General features: G+C 39.3%; 1 protein-coding gene across 6 annotated transcripts in view; it reads left to right on the top strand.

The window, feature by feature from the left end:
* Window positions 1-25,450, top strand: part of vav2 (vav 2 guanine nucleotide exchange factor) — a 228,663-nt gene extending 203,213 nt beyond the window's left edge. Inside the window, exons 9-29 of one of the 6 annotated variants that reach the window (XM_028601192.1) lie at window positions 702-801; window positions 2,592-2,687; window positions 4,789-4,857; window positions 5,024-5,110; window positions 7,143-7,228; window positions 7,350-7,482; window positions 7,867-7,881; window positions 8,195-8,304; window positions 8,488-8,589; window positions 9,855-9,943; window positions 11,071-11,084; window positions 11,217-11,235; window positions 13,550-13,677; window positions 16,259-16,330; window positions 16,509-16,570; window positions 16,893-17,009; window positions 17,573-17,660; window positions 17,782-17,905; window positions 21,784-21,870; window positions 22,288-22,442; window positions 24,391-25,450. In XM_028601192.1, the coding sequence (XP_028456993.1) occupies window positions 702-801; window positions 2,592-2,687; window positions 4,789-4,857; window positions 5,024-5,110; window positions 7,143-7,228; window positions 7,350-7,482; window positions 7,867-7,881; window positions 8,195-8,304; window positions 8,488-8,589; window positions 9,855-9,943; window positions 11,071-11,084; window positions 11,217-11,235; window positions 13,550-13,677; window positions 16,259-16,330; window positions 16,509-16,570; window positions 16,893-17,009; window positions 17,573-17,660; window positions 17,782-17,905; window positions 21,784-21,870; window positions 22,288-22,442; window positions 24,391-24,438 (1,801 nt within the window). In that variant the 3' untranslated portion in view covers window positions 24,439-25,450. Of the gene's footprint in view, window positions 1-701; window positions 802-2,591; window positions 2,688-4,788; window positions 4,858-5,023; window positions 5,111-7,139; window positions 7,229-7,349; window positions 7,483-7,866; window positions 7,882-8,194; window positions 8,305-8,487; window positions 8,590-9,854; window positions 9,944-11,070; window positions 11,085-11,216; window positions 11,236-13,549; window positions 13,678-16,258; window positions 16,331-16,508; window positions 16,571-16,892; window positions 17,010-17,572; window positions 17,661-17,781; window positions 17,906-21,783; window positions 22,443-24,390 lie in introns of those variants that run through there. The other 5 variants (XM_028601189.1, XM_028601191.1, XM_028601186.1 and 2 more) reach the window with 5 other exon arrangements.
* Window positions 25,451-25,855: the final 405 nt, after the last annotated feature.

The raw sequence follows: 25,855 nt of genomic DNA, 5'->3' as shown, positions 1-25,855 counted from the left end.
GATATGATATATGTCCAACCTTTTGAAAAGAGCCTCATTAGCCCTAATTAAGCCTAAATATAGATTTGTAACCATACACTAGGCTGAACAGGTTTTCATGAGCTCACATTTCTTCAAATGTTCCTGTACTCACAGAGAACAAGCAGGAAATATCTGAATCAAAATCTCAGCTGTGAATTTCTCTTAACAGACATGGATGTTTCATCCAACTCGAACATTTGTAAAATGTGTTCAGCAGCAAAGGACCTTTTGGAAGTCAATGTAGTTAACTGCTAAAAAATTAAATGTAATCTGCAAACCAGAGACTGAACATACTTGTATTTTCAATGCTTTTGATTGATAGACCATATTGGGTCTTTACTCAGATTTTCTTTTACAGCTTGCTTTACTTTTAGGAATAAACAAGTATTGTGTAATAGATGGGTATGTTTTAATGAAACACAGTGAGATGTGTGGACTGTTCCCACCTCACTGTCCAGGCTTTTTTAATGTACAGACATAATAAATGTGACCAAAGTGGGATGTAGTTTGTCTTTTTGTAGCATGATGTGAACAGACCTGGCAGAAGGAGCCATGGTCAAACATGAATCAACAATTTTTGAATTTCCTCTCTACGTCCCATAAAAGATGGTGAGCTGTGACAGTGTATTTAGATTAACAGTTGTTGTTGTTGTTGTTGTTGTTGTTGTGTCCTTCGTTAGGTTGTTGATCTACGGTCAGTACTGCAGCCACATGGAGAACGCCCAGAAGACACTGGATGAGCTAATAGCAACACGAGAGGACATCAAGATTAAAGTGGAGGTAATGTCCTTCACCACTCACCACAAACAGATGACATCCCACTGATTTAGTGCATTTCTGTGAAACCAATACATCACAGTGAAGGCAGTGAATCACTTTTCTGACCGAATACAAATAAGTGAGCAGGTAGGGTTCAACACATCTGGCTTCTTTTAGACCTGAGATATGTAATCTTTAAAAGGATTATGTGATTATTTTTTTTAGATAGTATGAGCCAGGGGATTTACTGCCAGAATGATACCTGACCAAAACATTTGAAGCCACAAGACAGAGGAATGCAGAAGAATCCTTTCACTAATTTTACCAAGCCCACTTACCAAACATTTGCTGGTTCAAGCTTCTCAAATGTAATGATTGGCTGTTTTTTCTGTTTTATGTGATAGTCATTTTTGTTATTTCATATAACAGAAATGTGAAGATTGAATTTAATTGAATACCATATTAATCCATAGTGAAAATACTTGCAGCACTAGTACTTGTGTGATGCAAATGCTTATCTTGCTTCTAAACTGCATTAGTACCACCTTCAGTATTGCAACTATATAACAAAAACAAGTTGTATTAAACCACTTTTGTGGGTTTCTTCTGAACCATCAGTTTCCTACAGTTTTGCAACCGATAAACTCATTTTCAACAAAGATAGATCTCAGTGTGGCTATGGGGTTGAAGATTTTCAAACAAGACAACCTTCTAAAACAATGCAACCATGTTCCATGAGCAATTATGCACATTTCCCAATGAAATACTGCTGAATCTGACATTTCTTAGAAAATCATTAAACAAATATGAAAGTAAAATGTACTGTTGAATAAACTATGACATTGAATAACTACTGACTAAAATAAATTCATTAATGTGGTCCAAATTTGCCATGGTCATGCACAAATTGAGATGAAATCAGAAAGGCGTGTGATGTGCAAATATGCCCTCAGAGCTGTTTAATTCATATTCTGTTTTACTGAACATGATTCAGTATTACTCGTCTATATAGGCGAGTGTATAGTGTTCCGAATAGTGGATTTGTAGTGACTGGCTTTAAAAAGGTCTTGTGAAATCTACAAACTTAAAAAGTTGTATCCCATTTAAGATTTGAATCTGTGTGATGGTCAGAGTCCATTTCTGCTGCAAGACCTCCCTCGCTACTATTATTCTCTGATCTTCTCCAACTGATTATAGAAGAAGGCTAATGCACTCCTGTAGTAATGGGATTAAGGCACATCAGCACTTTGCATGGCCAGAGAAATGGCTCTTGAAACTGTTGACAGAAAATTAGGTGATTATAGCCCGAGTAGTTGCCACTGAGATAGGCTCTCTCAAAATAGAAGAGCTTTGTAACAGGGCAGAAAAGCTTTTCTCACTGTCTATATACACAAAAACCTTGTTTGTAAAGAGGGATAAGCTGTCCCTGTTGCTGCACATTTATAGAAACTGAATAAAGAGACGCCTACACTCTCACCACTGTGAAGGAATCTTATAGGATGATACTAACAAAAGGAGCCAGTGCATAGTTTATAGAAATGTATTCATTAGTCAGAGGAATTTCCCAGTCAGCATGCAGGGTAATTGCGTCACAAATGGCTGGCACGGCCAGAGCTTTAGTTTCCACCAAAAGAATAAACTGGCCTTGTTTTTAATGGAATGCCCCGTGAATGTATGGAAGCAAACACAGCAATGCAACAAGACTCAATGCATTATTAAACAATTAATGAATGCTTGTTAGTAGGAAATGTCCGATGCGGCATTATGCAATGTGTAATAACTGCCCTGCTGCTTGTGTTGGCGTTCCACAGGAATGTACTATGAAAGTGCAGGAAGGGAAGTTCAAGCTGCAGGATCTTCTGGTGGTTCCTATGCAGAGGGTGCTGAAATATCACCTACTACTGAAGGTAGGAGGCATCTCATAACTGCAAAAACCCACAATACAGTCATTTTTACTCAGTTTAATCCTACACAGAGAAGATAAAGAAAATTAAACCAATAATATATACCGACGTAGCGCACCTCATTTGGAGTAGGACCATCATTTGCTTTCAGAACACATTCATTGCATCTTTGATTGCTCTATAGTTCTTTCAATGTCTATGGTTGGATGTTAGACACGTCTTAGAGAAGCACAGTCTTCATCACTTAGATAATTGAAGCAGATGGAATGGGAAAATTGCTATTTTACACTTTACTTTCTATTTGTTAAACACTTTGCAACTTTCTTAGAAACAGGATTCCATTAGGGTTTTTTTTAAACTGTTGATTAGAAATAATAAGCTGCCCGTAGCTATAATCATTATTTGCAACCACGCACCGATGCTCTGATATGCAAATGTATCTTCTGACCACTCACCTCCGAGCCAGTATTTCTTCCTGGAACTCTCCTCCTGGCGGGTAAAACAAGCTGGCCACTGTAACATTCCCCATAATTTATTGACATTGCATCTCATTTATGGACGAGCATATGAGTTTATGATGCTGTGCATAATGTGGAGGAGAGTGTTTGCTTCAGGTGATTGTGGGACTACACAGAGAGCGCTGCGACTTTGTCTATTGGTTTGAATCGAACCTCTGCAGGCGTCTTAGCAAGACACTGAGGTCAAATCGACTGCGTGCTAATCCAATTAAATGCACCTCATTTCACTGCTTCCAACAGCTTTGCAGAAAACGCAGCTGTATGCTGTTGCCTTGGGGGCATGTCAGACTGACAAGTCCAGTTTCTGTGTGCGTGTCTCCAGTAATGCCTAAGGGCACATCGTCAGTTGATGTTGCATAGATACTGTATCATCACAGTAGTGTTTCCCTATGTGGTCATGGTGGGAATACTATGCTCTCTTCATCTTGTATGTACCATAGCTGCACTCTAAAATAAAGGGAATTCAGAAGTAATTCTGTTCAAGCAGGGTGTGTATATTTGATGAATCTGCAGTGTTTTTATGAACCCAGGTGATCACATTGCTGAGTTGTACAGCAGCATGTTGTCACTGGCCGGTCACGCAAAAGTAACAAGACCATGGCATTAAAAAGATCTGCTGAGTCAGGAAGTCACTTACATAAAAACACATAAAGCGAATTTAGGTCAAATGAGGCCCATAGCAGTACTTGTATCTTGGTTGAGCTTGTGTGTGTGTGTGTGAGTGTGTGTGTGTGGTGGGGGGGGGGCTGAGGCTAATTGCTTGCAGGTTAAAGAGTTAGCAGTGACAGAAATGAGGGGTGACAAGGAAATAATAGCTTTGTCAAGGGAGGTAGACATTTTGAAAGCGCATTTATTACATTAGTCCTTTTTTCCTGCTATAACAAGTCAAAATCTCCATTAACATATCTATATTCCAAATAGGTACAAATTGGAAAATATCACAAAAAAAGAATATAACTAAGAGAAGAAAAAAAAAGCTAGTTAGAAATATAGATGCTACATTCTAAGTCAAACAAAGTGCAGCACATCATATAATACTTTTAGATAGATATAAAAAAAAACTTAGGACACTACTGATGGATCTGCCTTGGACAGCTGGCACAATTTCATTTTTATTTAAAAAAAAAAAGAATAACAGATTTGATCAGATTTCTTTTTCTCACCACGGCTCTACAGCGTTTTATAAATCACTCCAATAAGTCGGTGAAAAAGGCAGTTCAAAACAATGTAACATATTTGTTATTGATTGCAGGGGGCAATACATTTACTGTCAGACCTGGAGGCTAGTTAGCAATCTCTCCGGCTTCCTCTTGTCTTTAATTTGTATGTATGTTGCTGTTTGTGGTGCTCAGATGCAACGTATTATCAGCCACATCAGTGTGACACCCACAATCACAGTAAAGAGCAGCTAAACATCTCACACAGCAAATCCCTCTCATAAATATATGATTCAATGTTAACATCATACATATTAATAAAGTATGTTGTGCGTTCCAGATTTTGTTAAAGACATCTGCGCTGGATTTTTTTTCCTTTCTCAATTACATTTTTTACAAAATAATAATAACATGAATCTTCCTTGACAGGAACTATTAAGTCACTCAGCGGACCGACCAGAGAGACAACAACTCAAGGAGGCTCTGGAGGCTATGCAGGTCGGTGTGTTCATGAGTGAGCTTTAAGATTACATAAAAACGTTGCAGGGCTCCAAGCCAAAGCTGTATACATTGTTTCATACAACTACTGTGGCTCAAAGGACCGTAATTGAATAGGATATGACAGGTGTCATATCAAGGTTTAAAGGCTGCCTTGCTCTCTTAGGACCTGGCCATGTACATCAACGAAGTCAAGAGGGACAATGAGACACTGAAGAAAATCAGCGAATTCCAAAGTTCAATAGAAAATCTTGTAAGTACTGTGATGTCATCTATCACTACTTTTTCATGTAGGAGAAATTAGTTTTTAAATTCTTTGACTTAATCTATTATTTAAGCCTTGAAAACACATTTTTTAAATCAGCTACTTACTATACTGTTGGTGACGGGATCTCACATGGACATGCTTTTATCCGCCATGTGTGTTATTTCACATGAGAAATTTCTATTGGTGCTCTTTTTACTGATATGAAATTAGAAGTAAAGCAACTTTGAGTACCTAGAAAAGCGCTATATGAATTTGATGTGTTATTACTATTTATTATAACAATATAAAAATTGGACTCCGATGTCAGATGCTCATGCATGGTTTCTGGTGGTCTTAAAAAGTCTAGATTTTCAAAATTGTAGGCCCTAAAAAGTCTTAAATAAAGTATTGTGTTCTAGGTCTTAAATTTAGGGACACAGGTCTTTTTTTTTTTATTCCATGGTGTTGTAGTTCTTCTTTTCGATAGTCCAATTATAATTTGCTGTACATGTACAAATTATTATTACTCCGTGTCGCTTTTATTCAATTTGAATATATTTATTTACTTTGCAAGTACTTTTGTGACTCTGCATTTCGTTGTACTTAAATGTTGTGATATAGGTCTTAAATTTCATTCATAATAGTCTTCAAAAGGTCTTCAAAAGTCTTAAATTTGACTTTGTGAAACCTGCAGAAACACTGTCATGTTGCCTGATGATACACTGTCAATCAAATCTAATCAAACCACACCCACACAGTCCTGTATAAGAAAATCAGACAAGTTTTTAAATGTATATATATGTATAATAGTATTAGTTTATAATTGAGGATGTGGTTTCTAAATTTACATTCTTTGTTTATTTAGGAACACATTTTTAAAGGAATAGTTGGTCATTTTGGGAAAAAAGCTTATTTGCTTTCTTGACTAGAGTCCAGCTAGTTAGGTTAGCTTATCACAAAGACTGGAAACTGCTAGTCTAGAGATTGACCAACCAGCACCACTAAAGCTCACTAATGAAACAGTTTTATCTTTTTATTTGACCTGTACAAATCCGTTACTATGTTACGAAGGGTTAGGTTTTGGAATATCTTTTATGCCCCAGAGCAGCAACCAGCAGACTTCGGTGTCTTTGCCTGGCACCTTTTGGACGGAGCCAGGCTAGCTATTTCCCCATGCTTCCAGTCTTTATGCTAAGCTAAGCTAAGTGGCTGCTGGCTGTAGTATCATATAACGGACAGATATGAGAGTGGTATCGGTCAAAAATGTCAACCTATTACTTCAGTGTTCTAGTAAAAATCTGAAATGCATCTTAACGTTCTATTTTGGATTGCCAGCAGTGACATTTAATCACATTATCATTTGGTAAATAACATAAAATAATAATTCTTTTGTAAATCATGTATCATTTAAAATCCAATTTTCTATTGTCATTTTTAATGCTAGATTTGATATCTTTACAGAAGTTTTGCACAGAATTTTTTTTGTGTATGGTAATACACCGGCACTAATTATCACAAGGCTGGAATTCAAAGTTTGTCAGTGTGATTAGTCACTAAGCATCACAGAGCCTTAACCCATTCTTCAAAAACATCCATATTGTCTTTCCTCTGCTAATATAATGTCCCCAATAAATCATTTAGTGTTGCAGAACATGAATAAGATAAATGATGTACATTTCAGACTGATGTTAATTTCCCATAATATTATTAATATGTGTTTTTCTGTCACTATGCTCTCTCTTTACTTCCTCTCTTCTTCTGTTGTTTCCTACAGAGGTGCAAAAAGTCACTGAATTTATTTTGGCCTTGTAATGTACATGTGCCATAGATACAGTAAAAAACTTGAAATTTGGATTAGGAGAGTGAAAAAGTAACTGAAGTGGGACTGAATAGTTTCAGAATTGTATCATTCATTACATACTTATTTCAATTCTCTCTGAAATTTAAGTGTAGCTGAATTAATCATGGGTTCTCATTAAATTTAGAAGCCATAGTATGCAGTGGATTGACATTCTGTGTGTCTTTGTGACCTAAGCAGCAGGTGAAACTGGAAGAGTACGGGAGGCCAAAGATAGACGGAGAGCTGAAGGTGTGCTCCATCGTCAACCGAACAAAACAGGACCGGTGAGTCCAAACACTTAAGAAAAAAAATCTACCCAAAGGATATGAGAATTAAAGCAACCCAATGCCAATAATGACATATTCTCACAGCACATTAACATTGAATGTGTATGTATGTCTTCAGGTATATATTCCTGTTTGATAAAGTGGTCATTGTCTGCAAGAGGAAAGGCTATAGCTATGAACTCAAAGAGATTATTGAGCTGCAGTCATATAAAATGTCGGACGACCCCATGAACAACAGGGACATGAAAAAGGTAAGAATCTTCCTTTTAGTTTGAAAAAAAGAAAAGAAAAGCAGAACCGTTTGTCGAGGCAGCCTTGCTAGAGTAGGTGATAAAACAACCTGTGTAATCATTACCAATGTTGCCCTTGAGCTAAAGGACGTTGTTGATGGTACTTTCAGATATGGAATTTATGAGTAATGCATTGAAGTGTCAGATATGCATTGTGCTCGCCCATGCTTGAAAACCCATGTAAATGCAATGAAGCTCATTTAGGATTCATGAAATCGCATTGCAGTGCATTGTGCCACAGGTCTAACATGGCTTTTTTTGTTTTTGAATCTGCATGTGTCTGTCCATGTTTGCATGTGTAACTCGGTCTTTCTCTGCTGTCTTTTCTTTTTGCATGCTTACCAGTCAAGTGGAAAAATGGTAAGCTCAAGTGACCCCTTTATTTGACTCATCTTCTCATAGTGGCCTATTTTTGGCAGTGGTGTTTTTTGGGGTTGCACGTGCACCCACCGGCTCTATGATTGGCTCTTAAGCTTTTGGTCAGATGCATCGCCAAAGCATGTGGAGCATCTTTTAGTTACAAATTAAATGTGATCGTATTTTCAGTATGCTTCTGTACATATTTATATAAAAAGAAAACAGGCTTCACAAGCTTCTTTGCCTTTCTCTGTCATTGCCATCCACATACTGTATATCTCTGCCCATCTGTTCCTCACTCACTTTTTCTCTCCAGTGGTCGTACGGTTTCTACCTGATCCACCTGCAAGGGAAGCAGGGCTTCCAGTTCTTTTGTAAAACTGAGGAGACAAAGAGGAAGTGGATGGAGCAGTTTGAAATGGCCATGTGAGTATGATATACATGGTAGGGTTGGTAACGTCCCTGGAAATTCAATTAAGGAACCATATTGGGATAAACTAACCAGATGGTCTGTGTGTTGGCTAATCCCGTGAATTAAACACCAGAGAAATAAATCTCCCTCATCGCGAAATCAAATAAACTGTCCAATTCATTATGATTTACTTCCAGGTCCAACATCAAGCCGGAGAGAGCCACAGCCAATCAGCATAACTTCCAAATGCACACATTTGATAAGAACACCAACTGTCGAGCCTGCAAGATGCTTTTAAGGTAACAACCCCGATAACTCCAGTGCTGATGTGCATAACAGCGCAATCATATTCTACAATGAATAATGAATGCATCGTATTCCAGACTTTCCAAGGACTATCATGTATCCAACAATATTCAGCAGTAACAGATTAATTATGTTTCTTGTACAATCTGGGAAAGATATTTTATACAGTCAGACACACGTTATGTAACATTTATAAAAAAATACTGTATAGCCCTGATTGATGCAGTGGTGAAAGAAGAAGCAGTCACATCATTTAATTTAATTAAACATTGCAATACCGCAATGTAAAAATACTCTATTTCACATAGATGTACTACATTAAAAAGTAACATTTCCCTGTGAATTGTGGTGGAGTATAAGTATAAAGAAGCAGAAGATGGAAACAGCTGAAAATTGTGCTTGATTGTAGTACTTGTGCCATTGCTGTCATGCAACAGTAATATAAATACTCCACACGGTTAGTAAATGTGGCATTGAATGTAATTCTAGTAATGTAGTGTTAAGTTAAAACCTTAAAATGTGTCTCAAGTGCTAAAAAAACAAAACAAATCCCCCCACATTTAGAGAGCAACAAGCAAACAAACAGACTTAAATCACATAGGGAATATGTGTTTGGCTAACGTAGCCCCTCATTAGTGTAAAAGCAATCATTGGAAAATATTCCACTAAGTGTGACTGAGGCTGACGGATGATATTTTTAAACATCCCCCTTCCCAGCACCACCCACTGTGTCCCTGAGCGCAGCTTCTCCCATGCGAGAGTGCTGCTCGACTGCAGCGGGGACAACCCGTTTTACTGAATCACCACTTTCACCTCTATTACAGTCGGCCGGCTAAACTCCACTCTGTGCATTGACCCACAAATTTCATGGCTTGGCTGACCTAAATTCACAGAGCCAGTGTAAGCAGGGACCGGCGTTGGCACTCCCTGCTAGATGCTAATTGCTGCTGCAGCCCCAGTGGATCCCATCGTGATTTATGGCACTGGCTACTCAACATGGCAGTGTGCGATGCGCAGTGTGTTACAGTATCCGTAACAAATACAGTGCTGCTCTTAAACGGAGCGAGTCGATTTTGAGATTTTAGGATCAAAGAGTGGAAATGATCGAGCATGTGTAACTGCAAACGCAGGCTTCTAGTAACAAGCAGCAGCTCCCCCTTGTGTGTTGTACTTACAAGAAGTTAATTTGTGTCTGAGACACTTCCTGTTTGCATTACTTGTGTGTGTGTGTGTGTGTGTGTGTGTGTGTGTCCTCTAGGGGCATCTTCTATCAGGGCTACTACTGCTCTCGCTGTGGAACAGGAGCACACAAAGAGTGTCTGGAAGTCATCACCATCTGTAAAATCAGTAGGTGTTCCCTCTCATCTTCTGGCAGAAGTCCTGATACAGGTTTACTTTTGGCGGGTCGATATCAGGGCGGAGCAGTGTTTGGATTAAATCGTCAATCAATGTTGTGTGACAGACATCATCAATGATTATAACACTGTGTTGTGAGGGTGATTGTTTTTTTTGGACTAAATTAATAATGATTTATAAAAATGTAATTCTGTTGTAGTTGTGTAGTGTAAACCTGCTGCCAGTGTCAGTGAACAGTAGTTTGTAGGTCACTTAAATCTAGCAGGAAAATGGAGGACGGGTTCTGTGTGGGTTTCCTGTGGGACTATGTCATTGTGTTGCAGGGTTTTGTACGAAGGAGGAAAACTTGGGTGTCAGTAGGAATTAGCTTGGCTTGTAATACTTTAAAATGAAACCATGATTGGTTCCATATACTGTATGGGTTATAACCAGTTACCATACAGTTAGCAATTTGTTTCTGCTCTGTTTTATTTGAATATTTTCTGGAGTGATCCAGTTATTCCCAACAAAAAAAACAAGTTGACCAACATCTACAAAACTGAAAGTAATTGTATGTAGCATAAATGTTTTCTTTTCTGCTTTCTTTTCCTGTTAACGATCTGACAACCAATTAATCTCAAATTTATCCTGACATGCCTTAAAGGGGTCTCAACCCCCAGCTTGAGAGCCTCAGATGCACTCATCATATATTAAGCATATTATAGGCCTGGATCCAGCTTTGTACGTCTGACTAAAGTTCAATGTGCAAGCCTCCTATGGTTCTTTAGGTAAAATCACACCCTAAAAACTGCAGTCATTCTATGGGACATGAAATGACTCTGGACTGGACAGGACTGGTAACAAAAGTGGGACTAATTGGGAATGGGAAGAAGTTATGGAACCAAGCGATACATAGGAATATGTTTTTTTTTTATAAAAAAATGACGGCTTTATATCCACTGTGTAACACTGTACTTCTGGCACGAAGCCAAAATGCAGGCAAACTGGCAAAATGACCTTCATGTTTGACACAGCACATTTAAACAAGCCACATATACTAGAAGAATTATAATGTTCAAATGTTCATTTTACTGCAGACATAATCTCTTACCGTCACTGTATCTTTTTTCTTGTTTCAGATCCTCTTGACTTGGTGAGTAGATCCTCTATTACTCAACATACTATAGCAATATTATGTTCCTCTAATAGCCATTTCCCTCATGTTTTTCTTTATCATTAAAATAATTGTCAATCATTGTTGATCAATTATTTATTTATTTTATAGGAACCTGGAATGTCATCAGGTAAGATTATACATGATAGAGATCACTTCCCTATGAAGCTGGATATTCTGTCAGCTGTCATGTAAAAAGTCTGTTATAGAGTTGTTATTGCTCAGCGCAGCTCTCTACTGCTATCTAGTGGATAGAGCTGCTACACATGAAGCAACACATTATCAACCATGTAGAGTGGGTGGCAATGCATAGACAAATATACAGTGGGGCTCAAAAGTTTGGGCACTCCAGGTAAGAAATTGTATTAATGTGCATAAAGAAGCCAAGAAAAGATGGGAAAATCTCCAAAAGGCATCAAATGACAGATTAGACATTCTTATAATATGTCAAAAAAAGTTAGATTTTATTTCCATCATTTACACTTTCAAAATAACAGAAAACAAAAAAATGGCATCTGCAAAAGTTTGGGCACCCTGCAGAGTCAATACCTTGTACTGCCCCCTTTGGCAAGTATCACAGCTTGTAAACACTTTTTGTAGCCAGCCAAGAGTCTTTCAATTCTTGTTTGAGGTATCTTCGCCCATTCTTCCTTAGAACAGTTTTCCAGTTCTTTGAGATTTCTGGCCTGTCTGTCATGCACGGCTCTTTTAAGGTCTATCCATAGATTTTCAATTTTGTTAAAGTCAGGAAATTCTGAAGGCCATGGCAAAGCCTTCAGTTTACGCCTCTTGATGTAATCCACCGTGGATTTTGAGGTGTGTTTAGGATCATTATCCATTTGTAGAAGCCATCCTCTCTTTAACTTCATCTTTATCACAGATGGCATCAAGTTAGCGTCCAAAATTTGCTGAAATTTTATTGAATCCATTTTTCCTTCTACTCGTGAAATTTTCCCTGTGCCACTGCCCAAAGCATGATTGATCCACCCCCATGCTTAACAGTTGGACAGAGGTTCTTTTCATTAAATTCTGTGCGCTCTCTTCTCCAAACCAAAACCAAATACCTTTGCTCATTCCGGCCAAAAAGTTCTTTTTTAACCTCATCGGTCCACAGAGCTTGTTTCCACAATGCATCAGGCTTGTCTATATGTTCATTTGCAAACTTCAAACGCTGATTTTTGTGGTGAGGATGTAGAAGAGGTTTTCTTCTGATGACTCTTCCATGAAGACCATATTTGTACAAGTATCTCTTTATTGTGGAATGGCGTACCACAACTCCAGTGTCTGCCAGATCTTTCTGGATGGAACGTGCAGTCAAACGTGGGTTTTGACTTGCTTTTCTCACAATCCTGCGAGCTGTTCTGTCTGATATTTTTCTTGGTCTTCCAGATCTTGCTTTAACTTCCACTGTTCCTGACGACTGCCATTTCTTAATTACATTCCGAACAGAGGATATTGGCATCTGAAAACGCTCTGCTATCTTCTTATAGCCTTCTCCTGCTTTGTGAGCGTCAACTATTTTCAGTTTCAGTTTTCTAGACAACTGCTTAGAATGGTGCTGATTGTTGGGGCAAGGTCAGATGAGTCTGGGCATTTAAAACCTTTGAGATTGACATCACCTGGTCTTTCCAGACGATGATTGAGAACAATCCATGACAATGTCAGGTCTCAGCTTTCCAAAGGGGGCGGTGCATGCTATAAAGTCTGCAGGGTGCCCAAACTTTTGCAGATGCCATTTTTTTGTTTTCTGTTATTTTGAAAGTGTAAATGATGGAAATAAAATCTAACTTTTTTTGACATATTATAAGAATGTCTAATCTGTCATTTGATGCCTTTTAGAGATTTTTCCATCTTTTCTTGGCTTCTTTATGCACATTAATAAAAAAGTTTACCTGGGGTGCCCAAACTTTCGAGCCCCACTGTAGATACTATGTGCTTTAGATATTACGTGATAAAATACCTGAAGACCTTTGAGATAAGAGGGATCCTAGTTGTTTTGGAGTATCCTGAAATAATCAATACAGAGTGGTCTGTGTGGAGAGAATAAGACACAGTTTGAAATTACAAAGTTGGTCTAGATTTTCTTTGTAATTTCTGGCATTTTTGCCTCACGTGATAACTTCAAAGTGCACAGAGAAAGGGGAAACCATGCAGCAAAGATCCTGGACTAGATTTAAACCCAGGATGTTGTGGTTGTATTGTGCGTATCTTAGACCGCTGCATCACTCAATGGTTAAGATTTCTCGGCATAAACAGGCCTGCCGTTATCAGCCTAAATCACTGCTACATGAAACCTAAGAGGGAACTCCAAACACAGTGAGCAGCACACAGTTAGATTCAACCTTAGATCTTTTCCTCTTTTATCCTGTGTCATCACCCTAACTGTTAGTCCTACTTACCTCTACAGTTTTAACATTAGCTGCAACACTTCATTGTTTTTCCAGGTCCCAAGATGGTGGCAGTGAGGAACTACCATGGCACACCAGCACCTGTGGGGAAGACACCACTCTGTTTTCAGACAGGAGATTTTATCGAGTTGCTGAAGGGAGATCCTGACACCACATGGTGGGAGGTACAGCCAATTAATCACTATCTGACAACAGCTAAATTGTGAATATTAAGACAGTTGTCTCTGTACTCATTGAGAACTTGTGGATGTGAAATGAATCCATAATGAGGTTTGTGTGCTGACTTTCCGCTTGAAAGATGTTTGAAGGTGGTTACATCCATATTGGGTGAACAGATTAGGGGCCCTATCCTGCACCCGGCGCAGCGCAAAGCTGTCAGTTTAAGACCTGACACAGTTGTCAATAAAAAAGATCAAAATCAAGTTTGCAAGATTCACTGTTTTTATTCAAGGGCTAGCCTACTCAGCCCGTCAGACACCGCCTACCAAGAGCCTGGGTCTGTCCGAGGTTTCTTCCCAAGAGGGAGTTTTTCCTCGCCACTGTCGCACTGCTTGCTCTTGAGGGAATTACTGTGTGTTGGAATTGTTGGGGCTTTGTAAATTATAGAGTGTGGTCTAGACCTACTCTATCTGTAAAGTGTCTCGAGATAACTCTTGTTATGATTTGATACTATAAATAAAATTGAATTGAATTGAATTACTAATAATGAAACCTATATAACTTTTCAGTGAAAGCTTTTTTTAATTATTTAAATTCAAACTAGATACTTTATATAAGATAATATATAATGTAATATAATATTCCAATGTAAATGCCAATTGCTTCAGTGATTGTTTCATCCCGTTCTGCTATCCGTTTAAAGGCTGCTTAATAGAAGTGGGAATAAAACGTTTTTTTCTCACCCTGGTGAACGGCACATCTGGGTGATACCGTCAAATGTGCGTTAGCATGTTGGCTGCGTTTCAAACATACCCTACCAAAAGGTGGAGCACAGCCGACACCGTCTTATACACAACCCTCTCTCTGTTGCTGGAACCGGCAGGCAGGTCTTCCAGCTCCCCCGTTTCACTAGACTGACTCGCACGCCGATCCGCTTGTTATGCTAACCTCAGCCACATTGCTCTCAGCCTCATCAGCCAGCTGGGCCGCATCTCTGGCCAGACCTTCAGTCCCTTGCTGGGGTCATCCCTATGTTCCCCGGGTCCTATGTTCCCCGCTCAGGGAACATAGGACCCGTTTTTCCCCCCAAAAATGGTTAGGGTTAGATAAAGTGACATAGGGTTAGATAAAGTGACATAATTAACAGAGCAGCCAAAGAGCCGCATGCAGCTCGAGACCTGCAGGTTTGCCACCCCTGACCTAATATTTCCTCGTCTAGGCCTATTTGCATATGCGCGTCAAACAGCCCGTAGGCCTACATAGACCAATTTGCCATGGAATTTGGCAGTAATGGTGGAAAAAGTAACAGACCAGGGAATGCTTTTTTTGAAAAAATGTTCTCCAGTCTCGTACAAAGAGGGGAACATAGGACCCAGGGAACATAGGACCCGGGGAACATAGACACGCTCCCCACTTGCCCATTCTAAACCGACGAGCTAACGTTAGCTTGTTAGTAGCACGGTGCGAGACGTTTTGTTTTCTTTCCTGACAACTGATTGATTTGCACCCGAGCTTGGATGTTTAGGGCCAGAGCTTTCTCACCATGTCCACGGATTTAAGATAAAACACCATGTTGCACCGTTATTATTGTTATAGCCTAGCTACATCCATGTGCCGTGCACCCCGCACTCACAATCCATCATACCCCAAAAAGTTCAACAGATTGGCCTACCTTATCAGTGGTCTCAATTGTGTCACTATAATCCAAAAACTGTTAGACCGTTCTTTAGTCCTCCAGACGTGTGCTTTTTAAGCAAACGGGCTATTGAGACAAGCGTGTACCTATGCTACAGCATAAACAAAATTAAACTCATGGCGGATCCATCTTTTTGAGCTGTCACTGATTGAGACACAGAAAGTTCTCAAAAACACTATTAGGTCTGTAAACATTAAACATCACAAAATTTGCATTCATTCAACGGACCTAAAATTTGTAGTTGCCTTCTCCGTCGTAGCAACGGAGAACTTTAATCCCTGAGTTAAAATAGGTGATATGGGGAATAACATGCAAATGAAGTCCCCAGCCATATTTAAACATTGGATATCCTGGGTTATCTTCCTGTAGAACTGGGTATAATTACTTGGTATGTGTCAGCCTATTTGGGCAAAAAACTTCTGATTATTAAATGTAATTAAAATAGAAAGAAAAAACACAGAACTAACTAACTCGTCTACACTTTCAGCTTCTTGTATCAGGCTAACTTTCCCCAAAGTGGCTCAGTGCAACTTTCTGAAGCCATCAATTTAAACTCACCTATGAGGTTATCCCTCTACAGCATGACAGTTTAATCTGTCCATGCAATATCAATAGGTGTTTTGAGCTTAAAAAATTGATTGCTTCAGGGAGCAGACAGTGAAGGCGTTTCAACCTCTGTCTGATGGAACACCTAGCATCACAGTGTATTGTGATGTACGATAAATGTAATGTGTAGTCAGTTAAAGTCAGTACTGTATGCGGTAATAGGATTTTTCTCATTTTTGTTTTTTAATCTTTTAATGCATTAGTTTGCCTTATGTAAAGCAATTGTAATTGCCTCCGTAGTTGGAGTGGCGTACAAATAAACTGTCCATGCCTTTATTTTGCAGGGAAAGCTGATACAAACACAAAAGAGTGGCTTCTTCCCCAGTTCATGTGTAAAACCTTGTTTGGACCCAAAGGTAAGGAACTCAAATACATGTATAGTAGGTATGTGGGATTTCTGAGGGCCTTCCTTTTTCTCTTTACTGTACACTTTAACTACCTGCGTGGGACATACATATACATGATATACTTTTGCTCCATGGTGTTGTTCTGTTTATAAGTTATTTAATGTGCAGTGTCTAATTTTTGCTACAGCCCTTCCAGTCATTATCCAGCCGGCAGTCCTCAAGGGAATCAGACTACTATGGATATCCTTGGTAAGACCGTTTGCTTCTGAAGATTGTGGATTCATGATTATTTAATCGTCATACTTTAAAGCCCCTGTACTCTAAATACTGCCATTACCCTGAGGTCACTATCCTTTAATGACTTCAGATGTATTGATGTTAAAACTAGTATACTGTTAACTTCGTGCACAAGTTTAGTTTTAAAGCAAACTGACCCCAAACATGACCGCAATCAGAAGATTAATTACTACATGGCTGTTTGATGTCAGCGATTTGTAAAGCCTTCACCATGTCATTGGATTATATAACTTGTGTTTGGAGGTGACAACATTTGTTCTCTGCTCCTGTGTAGGTTTGCAGGGAACATGGAGCGCCAGCAGGCGGATAACCTTTTAAAATCCCACAGCAGTGGGACCTACCTTATCAGAGAGAGGACAGCTGAAGCGGAGAGGTTCGCCATCAGCATCAAGTGAGTGTTTTACATCTTACAGGAAAGGGAAACTCTCAGTGGAAGGGTTTTATCCACATCTCATGGGAAATACACATTCTCACGGGATGCCCCAGTCAGCTTTTTCCCCAGCATCTTTTCACTGCGGCTAATTACCGCTCGGTAATTGCTTTTTTTCCTTTTTATCCTGTTTTTTGTGTGTATTTCCTCTGAGGGAATGCATCACAAAGCGATATGTATGAGCTCATACTGGAACTGTCATACAGTGATGTACTGGGAAAAATGCTTTTGCACATTTGTCTTCAAGTCTTTTAAGACAGGTGCAAAAGGGCTGCAGGGACCAGCCTTTAGACAAATAAAGAAATAAGTCCCACAGCACAGTTGCCCTTAACTTGTGAAAATGACTTTACTTTATTTTAGTCCTTCAGGTATACAGCACAATACTTCATGTTGACAGCAGCTGAACACACATTACCCCCAAGAGAGAGGAAGCACAATGATGAGAAACAGTAACATACAAAATGTTTTTAGATAAAGTGTTATGGAGAATTTAATGATTAACAATCATATGTTTGGTTTTACAGATTCAATGATGAAGTAAAACACATCAAAGTCATTGAAAAAGACAGCTGGATTCACATCACTGAGGCCAAGAAGTTTGAGAATCTTTTGGTAAGTCATATGTGTAACTACCAACACAAAATACCCACAATACCTTGATGTCAGCGTGAAAAAAAGAAATCAGATGGTCACCTTTTTTTTTTAACCTTTCTGTACTGTTTATTATTAACAGGAGCTGGTGGAGTACTATCAGGCCCATTCATTGAAAGAAAGCTTCAAGTTGTTAGATACCACATTGCGATATCCCTACAAGTCAAGAGAACGCTCGCTAACACGGGCCAGTACACGCTCACCAGGTAAGCCTTTCCAATGTTTCCTACTCCAGCTCTTAGCCAGTGCCACAGACAAATAGTAAGACTGGGATGACTAATGACTAACAAACAGCCTGTAGTTAATACTCACCCTATCACTACATTAAAGCTGCAAGCATCACAATCTGCTAGTCACTCATAAAATGCCCTGCAGTTATGAGCAACCAGATAAAGTCAGCTGATAAATGAAGATTATGATGAGAGAAAAGTTGACCATGGACAAACATTTTATCATGTGTCAACATGGAGCCCGATTACTGTGCTTCCTTGTTACCTCACTGATGCAATAGTCCTGCTGGGCCAGTGGAAAATGAAGAACACATAAAATTAAAGGGCCTTATGGTGTTTTCTTGTAAACAAAAAAAATAATGTATGTTTACAATCTGTGTTACCGTGTTGAGGTTTAACAAACGTGTTTCCTCTATGTAAGACATTTGCAAAGCCAAATTGAAGTATTTTAAATCCAGCATTGTTAACATCCATTTTACTAGCTTACAGTCTTTTTTCTTCTGTGTCTTTACTGGCACATTGCAGCATAATTTGGCGTGTTACCACCATCTGTTGATCAGTGGAATAGTGTGACGCCATTGGCAGGTCTGTGTATCACCTCAACCCTCCCCTAGGGAGCTTTGGCTATTGCCCACAAGAATTAGATCACATATAGAAGTGGAATATTATTCACAGGGTGGTTGAGCTCACCCCAAGCTCAGACATCTGGAAGGAACTTTGATCTGATGACTCCTGGACACATCCCTGTGGAAGTATTGCAGGCACATCCAGCTGGAAGGAGACCACTGAGCAGACCCAGAACACACATCCAACACCTCAGATTACCCCGGAAAGAGTTGGAGGACATGCCTAGGGAGAAAGACATATGGGCTTCTGTTTTCTTTCTTTTTTTAATAATTTCTTTATTGATTTTTTTTGCAATCACAGATAGTCCATTACAACTTTTGTTTAACAATCCCCCTCCCCCGACCCAACCTACAACAAAGTTTATCTCTCAACATCTGCCACACTACAAGAGCCAAAAAGCAAGAAAAACAAAAAGTAAATTATATGGCCGTATCAAGTAAACTGATGGACAAATGTTGTCCACACAGAAGCTTAAAGGTCCCATGACATGGTGCTCTTCGGATGCTTTTCTATAGGCCTCAGTGGTCCCCTAATACTGTATCTGAAGTCTCTTTCCCAAAATTCAGCCTTGGTGCAGAATTACAGCCACTAGAGCCAGTCCCATAATGAGCTTTCCTCAGAATGTGCCATTTCTGTGTCTGTAGCTATTGAGGAGGAGAGAGGGGGGGGCAAGGTGGAGGGTGGGGGTGTGGCCTTGACCAACTGCCACTTTTCTCTTTTGAAAGCCACGATGCCTCTCTCTCATGGGTTGGCCAAATTCTCTGGGCAGGCAAAGCAGAGAAAGGGGAGTTAACCTTGCTTGTTATGACCTCATAAGGAGCAAGATTCCAGAACAGGAATCTAATTCATCTGAGCTTTCATTTTCTCAAAGGCAGAGCAGGATACCCAGGGCTCGGTTTACACCTATCACCATTTCAAGCCAACTGGGGACCATAGGCAGGCTGGGGGAACTCATATTAATGTTAAAAAACCTCAAAAAATGAAATGTTCATGCCATGGGACATTTAAAAGGAGACTGAATGTGATTTAGAGCCTAATGTTCAATCAGAATTACAACACAGCTATCAATGTGCGGAATATTGAAGTTTAACATATAATGGCACCTCCAGCAAAGCCATGATATCTATACATAAAAATATATACATTACATAATATAAGTATTGCACCTTTAGTGTCACCCTCCAAGACATGCCTCACACCTTTCCCCATCTGGGGGTTCACCACTTATTTTTGTATGGGCTTTATTAGTGAGCCCGCTGCCATCGTGAGCCAAACCCTGATAAGCGGGGAAAGATGAATGAATGGATGGATGTTTGGTCCAGCGACTAATAGCACATTGTATATCTTATATATCCGCCTGCTTCGATGAATGATTATGTAAGAACAAATCTGACTCTGAAGAGACATTATAACGTGCAAGTCCATCTAACAAATGTAATCCCTTGACATCTTGGCTGTGGATGTAGCAAGGAAGGGTAGAATAAATGAGACAGATTACCTCTGACTCCCTAATCTTTGTCTTTACTGGTGCTCTATTCCTTCTCAGGCCAGTGACTCTCCTGACTCGTACAGTACAGAGAGGAATGGAGGAAGCCCTTGGGGAACATGGCAGAAAAAGAGACAAGCAGTGTGAAATAGATAAAGAGAGATTGACAAAAGTTTGACCAGCTGTCTGCATTGGCAGTCCTCTCTGTCCATCAGACTGCATCAATACTGGCTCTGCCTTTACACTGGCTTCTTTCCTACGTTGGTCTGCCTTTGTTTGATCTGCAGGAAGAACTGGCCACTACAGCGAGATTGTTCCCCTCTGGTGTCTGCTGCATTTGGAAATGAATGGAGACAATTGAGTCTTTGCTGATGATGATGTGCTCTCGCTCTCTCTCACTCTGTTTTCAAGCACACATTGTTTTGTATTTTATCGTTGCAGGCACTTTGCACTAGGGCTGGAACCATATGCTTTTGTCCCGATTCGATTCTTTTACAATTTGAATATGTATATGTATAATGTATAGTTTTGATTATATTGTATTGCGATTTTCATTTATTGCAATTCTAGAAGTATTGAGTATTGCAATTTTCTTTTCCCTCTTTAACAAAAACAAAATTTGAATAATACACTTCTAGAGACAATATATATCATGAGACATTTCTAAAAAGAATGCACATCACATTTATTTCATTTGTATATATAACATGTCTTTTCTGCATTTTCTGCTTTTCCTCTGTTTTGCTGGAAACGGATATGATGTAGTCGCCATCAGCGGTACCATATAAACAAGGATTTACGTGAATCCTTGGTAAAAACATAAATAAAAAATATTGATTCTAGGGAAAATAATATTTTAAAAATCTTCGCAAAACAAATCACGATACATACGATTTTTTATCTTTTTTCCCACCCCTACTTTGCAGTGTAGTGTAGTGGGCATGGAAACTGGTGGTGGGATTAGGGTGCCTCTTTAACGGGGCCGTTTTTTTATTTTTTTTTATTTAACCTTTATTCAGGGGAGGTTCACTGAGAGGCAGCCTCTCTTTTGCAGGAACGCCCTGATCACATTCACACAGTTACACATTCATACCTGGAAACTGCGCAGCACAACCACAGTCTGATCTGCTGGCCACTGAGCAGCTCCACTGGAGCGGTTGGGGTTAAGGGCCTTGCTCAAGGGCACCTCAGTGATGGTAATGAGGGAGGGACAAGTGCTGCTCTTTCACTTTCCCCACCCAGATTTTATCCTGTTGGTTTGGGGATTGAACCAACCACCTCCCGGTCACAAGCTCTCTTCTCTAACCTCTAGGCCACCACTGCCCAATCATATCATTCCCTTTAAAAGCTATGCTCGCTGCACCAATTATGTACTGACAGTTTGGTAATGAAGTCCAGATAAACCTTGTCTGGTGTGCCGCAATGCTGTAAAATAAATATAAAAGTAGGAATTAAAATGTGTTCTAGTGGATTGGTTTTGCTCATTTTCCTGAAATGATTATTAGGGTTGCATTCAGTCTGACTGTATCTACATGCGACAATAAAGTCACTACTGCCAAACTGGGAATTAAACTCTCTAAGCATAAACTGACAATTTTCATAAGGATCCTGTTTGCAATCCACAAATGCTGATGAAAACAGAACCCTATCTTTAAGAGACAATGTGCTCCTTTTTTAACTCTGCTTCTATGGCTTCAGCTCTGCATTCCCAGCTTCATTTCCTACTCCTTCTCTTTCTCAGCAGCTACCTGCGCCTCCTACAACTTCTCCTTCCTCAGTCCGCAGGGCCTCAACTTCTCTTCTCAGAGCTCAGCTCCCTTTTGGTCAGGTACTCTTTCTTTTCTCCTTTCTTTTCTTGCTCCTGTTGTCTTCCTGCACCTCATCAACTGCAATTTCATAATAAGCCTCTGTGCTCTCGACCTCATTACTTCTTCTCTGTGGTGCTCTTTTCATATTAATTAACAAGAACATTTCAGTTTTTTCCGGGATGACACTCCCTCGTTAAATCACTAAAAGGAAAACCAATTTCCTCCCTCATGATGAAACAACTTGTCCTGTCTCATCGTGCTCATGTGTCATTGTGTGACTCCATTGTGTCATGCTGAACACTGACCATGAACTGACCATCTTCCTCATGATCATTCTTCACAACTAATTGTTACCACTATGTCTTGTATGGCCTTTCACCCATGTCAAGTTCTTACAATGTGAATAGTATGAGCTTTAATTGTCTCCACTTTTACAGTGTTCACTCCACGGGTGGTGAGTACAGCAGTGGCCCGCTATAACTTTGCAGCACGGGACATGAGAGAGCTGTCACTGCGAGAAGGAGACACCGTCAAAATCTACAGCAAGATCGGTGGAGACCAGGGCTGGTGGAAAGGAGAGGCCAACGGACGAGTGAGTGAACCATTAAAGTCTGTTCATTTATGGATGGTGAAAGTGATCGGGATAATAATGGACCCAGACTGAAAAGCCCATGAAAAAGAGAAAATTTTGGGTGCTGTAATCTGTATAGATAAGTACCATCCCCATAAACAGATCCTGCTGCTAATGCATAAGGCAACACCAAGTATTTACGCACTCTGCCTCAAATGTACAGCACTGATTTGGCTTTTGTGGGCCCCAGAGTGACTGAATTTAACAATTAAACCATTGATGATAAAATCACTCCTGAAGCAGGTGGTTGAAAGAGCAAAGTAAAAGCTGGCTGCTGGGAAATGTGCCAGTTTAATAGGCTGGCAGTTAAGCTGAATGTGATGTCAGCTTTTTATTCTTGGGATGTTCACCATTAGGTTGTAAATTTGACGGTGTTACTGTGTGGATCCAGAGTGAGTGTAAACCGTCGTACTGTTGCACAGCTAAGCTGGGTTGTATGCTGTTGTGCAGTCTGGTGTTGAGGTACTCTAGCTTTCTAATTTTGATTGTATTATAGCATGTCAGAATCTGGCTCCATCAAGGACCTTAATTGAAATGGGTTTTTAAATTGATGGTGTTGTCTTATCAATTGTCAGATAAAACCATCTAGGTGCCTACTTTGTGTATATACTCATATTGATTGCACATGATTCATTGGTGAAATATAACATTGACTAACAACTATCTGGGGCAATATGCTCTGATATGTTGTTTGATTAAAGAGATGTAAGTCAGTTAGATCTGGATCAGGAAATATACATATGTCAGTGTAAGTGCAATTCATGCAAGAATGCATTGCAAGTGAAATGTTATCAGATTAACCAGACCACTCAAGGTGGTCTGGCTCACATTTTTATTGGATCTCAGTCAGGTGTAAATGCAGTCTGTACTGTACGTGTACAGGACGCGTTATTAGAAAACATTCCCCCAGCCAGTTCAAAAGTCGCTCAACCACAAAGAAAGAAGATACAGAGGAGCCCATACAGCAGCATTCCTTACCATGACTTAGATAGACAGCCAACTATCTACCTAATTTAAATAGTTAGATCCAATCTCAATGGTGGCAGAATCAAGATTGGGAGTGGATGTCATGAGTAAATGCCCCATGGTCAGATGTCATTATCCAGATAACGTATCCAGATACACATATATATATATATATATATATATATATATATATATATATATATATATATATATATATATATATATATATATATATATATAGAGGTATCAGTGTTTGTATTATTATTATTTTTGGTTACTTGAGGATTTAGCTCACTGGTGACAGAACTGGTAATACAATTTTTTACAAATTTGTCAAAACTTTGGAACCACCTAACTCATGATTCCAGTGTTGTCTATGTAAGGTTGTGTACTGTATAAGGAAGAAAAAAACAGTGCTTAGCCAAGCAGTGATCAAAACAACATGTAGGAATGCATTAGGCCTATTTTTATTTACCGCATGGATCCGAGTACATTATACCACTTTTACAATGACTACGTGTCAGTGATAAAAATATAATTCTTTAAATACAGTACATATTGTGCTGGCACTATCTCTCATTAGTTCACTTACTGTTCCAATAAATAGGAAAAGGTGTTGCCTAGCAACAGCTGGAGTAGTATTTGAAGTAGCCTTCCAGTTTTTTTTTTAGAACAGGGATGAGACCGTTACATCTAAGCTGTGCAGTTATCTGAAAATAATGCACATCCTCCAATTAAAGCCAAGCCAAGCCAATTAAAGCTCCATGTTCAGAGTGGCCTTGGTCTAATACATTCACACTGCACATACAATGGATTCACTTTAGTGTTACCAATTGTTATCTTACTAAGTTGGATGTAAAAAGGTGTCTGAAGGAACTCAATTAGCATCCCTTGTTTACATTTACACACTATAAAGGATGATAATGACTCTTTTATGTTTCAGATTGGATGGTTTCCCTCAACGTACGTGGATGAAGAAGGAGTGCAGTAAATCTTGGATGTTTGCTGGCCTGGCTCCTTTTAAATCAGGAACCATCTTCTACTGTTCTCAGAGAAAAATTACTCACTCCTCCAGGAAACTCACACAACGAAAAAAAAAAAGAACTTTTTTGTCATTTTTGCTGGATACTCATCTTTCAACGAGTGCTTCTACCCTGTTTCTTTATCCTCAGTTATGCATCAGCTTTGCTTCTGTTTGTACATTTTTTTATGTGCAGGATGTCCTGTTTAATTTCTGTACAGGAAAGAAGAAAAAACTGTCTTGTTGTTTGTCAGCCTCTGTGTGCTCTGCAGAGGCTTTATTGAACTGAGGACACAGCAGAACTATGGATAGCTTTACTTTGAAAAAGGCTCCCCTTGGTTGCAGGTCTATGCGAGGTGAAATAATTGTACAGTATAGATAATTTATTTAATAGAGATTAATATCATTACTAATGATTATTGTGGGGAAGTGGATTTTAGCAGCAGCAGCACGGAATCAGACGAGAAAAACTAAAATAAGAAAGAAACAAAAAAAGACAGATGCTCTGTTTTAATGTTGAGAGATTTTGCCTTAGTTGTCATGGTGATGCCTTGTGGGCTGACGCCAGTGGAGGGAATCAACTTTGTTGACTGGTTTTACTTCTCCATGTATGCATGTGCCCATGTGCGGCCCACACAAACACACTCAGACCAATGTACAGTACGGTGCCTTTGAAGAATGGTCGTTGCTTACTGAACCTCAACATCAGCCAGTAAAGAACATTGCCATCCCCAAAAGACAGTTCGTTCCACATCCAGAGGACTTTACTAACGGAGGGGACAGGCACTTATACTAAATACTGGGGGATGGCTCGCCTTCTGAGCCCTGGAAAACAAGATGGTGAAGCATTTAACTTATCCGAACTGGTGACTAGATTGACTCACAGAGACAGTCGGAGTTTTTTTTTTTAGCCAGCAACAATCCCATACACTGTTCTCAAGAGTCTTGGCGTCACAAGTCAATGGGTGCAATCAGCTGGATGCAAAAGGGAAACATCAAGATTATTTTTTAAGTTTTGAGAACTGGACCATTTATTATTTGAAGCCAAATTCAGCCATGTTTTAATGTCTGCATGGAGTTTGTTCGATTGTTATGATTTTTGTATTTTGCCTTATTTTTACAAATGATCAGGTGATGGGATTTTTCCCCCCTTAATGTTATTCATTTTCCGTGTGTGAAATTTGGTGCTGTGCAGACTGGTGAAATTAAACAGTGTCAAAAGATTTTTAATCTGAAGGAAAATGTATGTGCTAATTAACATAAATCCATAGAAGGATCCCTTCTTATTCATTTTGTGATTTTCTAGGGGTGCAGTGCTCAGTGTTTCCATTTAATTCCAGTAATTTCCTAATGCAAAAAATACAGATTTACAGCTATTTAGACCACA

Source organism: Perca flavescens, chromosome 16 (assembly GCF_004354835.1).
Source record: "Perca flavescens isolate YP-PL-M2 chromosome 16, PFLA_1.0, whole genome shotgun sequence".
Classification (NCBI taxonomy): domain Eukaryota; kingdom Metazoa; phylum Chordata; class Actinopteri; order Perciformes; family Percidae; genus Perca; species Perca flavescens.
This window is presented reverse-complemented; position numbering and strand designations above follow the sequence as displayed.